The sequence below is a fragment of the Condylura cristata genome, unplaced genomic scaffold (genome assembly GCF_000260355.1).
Source record: "Condylura cristata isolate star-nosed mole 26May11 unplaced genomic scaffold, ConCri1.0 scaffold00001, whole genome shotgun sequence".
In the NCBI taxonomy this organism is placed as follows: domain Eukaryota; kingdom Metazoa; phylum Chordata; class Mammalia; order Eulipotyphla; family Talpidae; genus Condylura; species Condylura cristata.
The window spans coordinates 87,379,813-87,384,400 of NW_004567102.1; the positions used below are offsets into that span (position 1 = coordinate 87,379,813).

The 4,588-nt window shown below is 65.0% G+C and overlaps 1 protein-coding gene across 1 annotated transcript in view; it reads right to left on the bottom strand.

Moving 5' to 3' along the window:
• Positions 1–1,520, bottom strand: part of AGPAT4 (1-acylglycerol-3-phosphate O-acyltransferase 4) — a 16,882-nt gene extending 15,362 nt beyond the window's left edge. The window contains exon 1 of the mRNA XM_012735220.1: positions 1,344–1,520. Coding sequence (XP_012590674.1) covers positions 1,344–1,505 — 162 coding nt within the window. The 5' untranslated portion in view covers positions 1,506–1,520. The remainder of the gene's footprint in view (positions 1–1,343) is intronic.
• Positions 1,521–4,588: the final 3,068 nt, after the last annotated feature.

Here is a 4,588-nt window from a genome sequence, read left to right on the forward strand (position 1 = left end):
CTCAGCGTCGGGCCTGCGACGGGCGTCAGCCTGCCACTGGAAGGGGTGGCCTGTGAGGAGAAGCGCCCACCGCAGAGCCAGGGTGGGCCAGGGCTGCACGTGCGGCACGTCCAGCCGTCTGGCCTGCGGCCAGCACTGAAGGCCGGTCTCACGCCCACAGGACACGCGGGAGCCCGGGCAAACAGGAGCCTGCACCCCGGAGCCGCCCGTCGCCACTGGTCACCGGGTTACCCCTGCTTAGAGCCCTAAACTGGCTTTCGGGAAACATGCAGTAGGTGGGGGAAGACCTGGGGCAAAGCCTAGCCTGCAGGCATCAGTACAGTAGGGCTCCCCTCCCTGTGGGTGTGGGTGCAGCCTCGCCTCACCTCACAGGGGGGCCCGGCCCCCAGGCATGCAGGAAGACTACTCTAAGGGGTTCCCCAGGGAAAGGGGAGGTTCCAAGTTCCTGCCCCACCCAGAGGAGGGTGGAGCTGATGGGGAGGAGAGGAAGCTGGAGGGAGACTGTGGAGGAAGGAAGCAGGATGGGAGCAGGAGGCCTGGGGCTCCGGCTCCTTGGCCCTGGCCGGGCTCAGGCGTGGGGGAGCCCCGGGGAGGTGACCATGGCAGCGTGTATCTTGGCCGGGATGTCGCCCTTTGCCTCCCAGACGTGTCTGGCCACTGCTGACCCTTTGCCATGGGTCCCGCCGGGAAGTGCCTTAGGCTTGGGCAGGCTCGGGCCTTGCTTGGAATTTTACCCCCAGGGAGGGCGACGTCATGCTTGATTTAGAAACTCTATTCTTTGTCTTTCTGTGCTGCACAGGTTGTATTAAAGTTCCTCTCCCTTCAAGCTGTCACACGTTTTGTCTTGATGCAGCAGAACCTATTTAGAGCAGGCAGGTTTGGGGGTGCAGGGGTGCCCCGCTTCCTGCCATGTAACAGAACTAGGAGCCCAGAGTTTCATATTTATTCCGAACTGCGCCATCCAGACTGTTGCCTGGAGATGCGACATTCAGAAACCCACAAAGGTGACAGTTGTGTGGGGCCGCACGAAGCGGCCGCAGCAACGGGACGAGGCCAGGCCAACGCCCCGCAGCCAAGCAGCCGCGGCCTGGCCCCCTAGTTAAGCTCTTTGACTTCACTTCTAAAAGGGGCGGTGTGTGCGTGTCCCTGTAAGTGTCCACGAGGGTGAGACACCCTCTCCGTAGCCGGGGCCACACCTGGGCGAGCAGGTGCTAGCTTAACACGGTCACTGCTCACCAGATGCTTTCCCCAGCGTGGTGCAAAGCACGGGCCAGGCACACCAGCAAGCCGGAGCCTGGGGGCACGGGGGGGCGGGGGGGAGCAAAGGGCGTGGTCATACTCACCCCCAAGACCCCAAAGCGTTCGGCCAGGCTCCAGCCGCACAGAAAGTCAATCTCGAACTTGTGGTTGAGAACCACGATGGCGTTTTCCTTCCCGAACTTGGGGTAGGCCTGGGGGTCCGTGTAGATGACGCAGTCCGTGCCCGACCACCACTCCAGCAGCATCACCAGCTCTGGAACGAAGCACAGCACACGGGCTCAGTGCGGCCCCGGCCGCTCAGGCTGGGCAGCGCCGCCTCCGGCCAGCCCGTGTGGAAACGGCTTCCGGGAAGTTCTCGCCCCACTCAGCCCAGCCCCGGCGCTTGAATGGGCTTAGGAGCAGAAGGAAAAAGCGAAAGGGCCTCGAGAGGGCTGGGGCTCCTCGGCCAAGCGCCTTGCGGGACAGGACGGAGACTCAGGCCTGTCACGGAGCTCGAAGGCTGCACAGAGCCCTCACCGGCTGCACCGGCGGGCGGGCGCGTCCAAACTCCACCCAAGGACACTAAACGCCCGCTTCTCTGCCACTTCGGGCGCCCGAGCGCAGGGAAGTCCTGCTCTCAGAGGAGCGGAAACCCCAGCGCCCGGAGGCCGGGACCAGCCGCGCTGGGAGCCAGGGAGGCAACTGGGGGTGCTCTGCGGGGGCAGGGGACGAGAGCGGTCCGCGCCGTGGACAGTCACCACCGGTTGCTCCCTGTCCTTCGGGACACGGCCGAGCCGGCCCCAAGGCCGCGGGGTGTGCGGGGACTGCCCAGGGCAATGGGCTGTGGGGTGAGGCCACAGCAGCTGGGGAAGGGGCCGGCGCGGCGGCGAGTCCTCTGATGGTCCAGTTAGTCGCCAGCTAGCGTGGGCCGTGCCGTGGGCACGCTGGTGTGCACGCTGGTGGGCACGCTCAGCAAAGGCCTCGCTCTAGCACCTCACACACACCTCCCTGCACACCTGCACAGGTCTGCAGGAACCACGAACTCCTGTGCAGACTGACAGCCAACGCACAGACGTGCGCGCGCCTGCAGACATGACGCACACGTGCCCGCCACACAAACGCACCTGGGTATTTGTGTGTGTGCAGCACAGGCATGTGCACAGACGTGCATTTTCGGGTCCACACACCCAGCACGTGAGGCCGGGGGGGCCTGCTGGCTCCCCTGAGCCTGGTCTTTACTCCAGGGCCGGCACGTCTGTGCTTCCCCCAGGACATCTTGGGCCCGAGGGCCTGTGATGCAGCGGCGCTGGCAGGTGCCCAGGCAGGCATGGGGCAGGGAAGTGTGTCCCAGGCATGGCCAGGTCAGCGCTGTGGACGCAGCCGAGGTCCGACCCTGGCAGCGCTGCCCGGGGGGTGAGAAGGGGCTTCTTTCCCAAGGTCCCCCGCCTGTCGGCATCCTTGTCTGGGCAGTAGCGGGGGAAGCTACGGGGCGCGGGGTCAGGCGCGAGGCTGGACCCCAGGCCCGCTGCTGCCTGGGAAGCCGCTGGCCTGTGCTGTGTGTGGCCGAGGCTCTGTGAGCACCGGGGCGAGGGGAAGCGGCGGGGGAGCGAGGCGGAGACAGACTGTTACCTCCCTCAGAAGCGTCAGGGGTTAGACTGATGGCTTCACCAAAAGATGATGGGAGGCCCTCGCTGGTGGCGCAGCGGGTTAAAATGCAGCACTGCAGGCTGGCCGGGGCCACCTCAGTGCAGAGTTCGATCCCCGCCCCGGAGGTGACCCCAGGGCGTGGCAGACCTCTCCCGACCCGCCCGCTGCTCCCCTCAGCAGTGTACTTAGTTTGATCTGCCTGTTCTGCTCCCCACTCTGTCTCTGGTGAAGCCTCTCACCGCCCCTGCACCTCTGGCCTGTACCCCAGCTCTGTATGCACAAATAAATAAATCTTAAAAAAAAAAAAAAGGCCATGAGAAGTCCCTGGAGCATTTTAAAACAGGCACACAAAGTGCCTAGTTTGCATCTGGAAGCGTCACTCTGACTGAAGGGGGCAGGAGGTCGGGAGGGGCGTGGCCCCAGGGCAGCTGCCGCTTGTCTCATGGCCCCTCCCTGGCAGAGTTGCCTCCCCGCTTCCCTCTTTTATTCTCCAAACGTTTTGTTTTCTTTTTCGAATTCACAAGAAATGCTGCAGAATTCTGCAGAATTCAGACAGAGCGTGACCTTCCAGACTGGGCGGCCGGCACTGGTTTCCCAGAAGCCCCTTCTGGTTTGTGTTGGGTGAGGGAGGCTCACCAGGGCCAGCCTTGGGGAGCTGGCGGCTGGCAGCTCACAGGCTTGATCTGCTGATTCACCCAGGCCCTGAGGCAGCAGCTGGGCACCACCGGCTCCGCCCACCCGTGTGGGCTGCTGGGGACCAGGCTTCAGCAGAGGCCCCAGTCAGTCAGCCCCCCAGGAAGTCAGGGCCCCACGGTCAACTCAGCGCCCCCCCCACACCAGCACCAGACACCACGGGGCGGCTCCAGAGGCTCCTCCCCGGCCGCAGGTCTCACTGGGCTCCCCCATTTCCCGCCTGCACCCCGCCTGCCCTGGAGCTGCAAGCTGTCCAGGGACAGCCGGAGCAGCCCTCTGGCCCGTCCCTGCCACCCGGTTAGACCCCGCTGCTGCTGTCTTTGCAAGTGGAATGTTCTGGACCTCCGCACGCTAAGAACACACACGGACGCGGAGTATTCACCGAGCTCTAGCGCGTGCTGGGCACTGTCCAGGCCCGGGGCCGAGGAGCGGAGGGCACAAGCCGGGTCCAGGGCCTGCAGGTTTCTGGTCCGGCACAGCCCGGCACAGCGCAGCTCCGGGTCTGGGCAGCGAGCGGTGCAGGCTCCCGTGGACACGTCCCTCCGGGACACTGCCCGACACGCCGTGGGCGCGGGCAGGGCCAGCCAGGCAGGGTGCGCCGCACCTGTCCACCCCTCCCCACGCTGCCCGCCGCTGCCCTGCGGCTCTGCAGACCCAGCTGAGGCGGGCGGGTGGCCGGCCGCCCTCTCCTGGCCCTCACCTGTTTCTGCGCCCAGCTGAACCCCGGGGCGCTCCTCTGCCGCTGGGGAATGCCACGGCCGGGGCAGAAGGCCGCCCCCCACCCCCAGGGGCCCTGGGCCGCAGCTCGGCAGCCCCCATCGGAGGCACAGGAGGGATGGGGGGACGGCCCTCGCGATGCAGTTACCTCGCTTTAATAATTACCCAGCTACGCAGATAATTATACGCCATTTACAAGCCGCGCCTACGTGTTTATAACCGTTTTTTGTAATTTAACTTCAGCTAATAGCCGGGTTTAAAATTAAGTCTCCTCCTCAAAACCCTCCCAAGG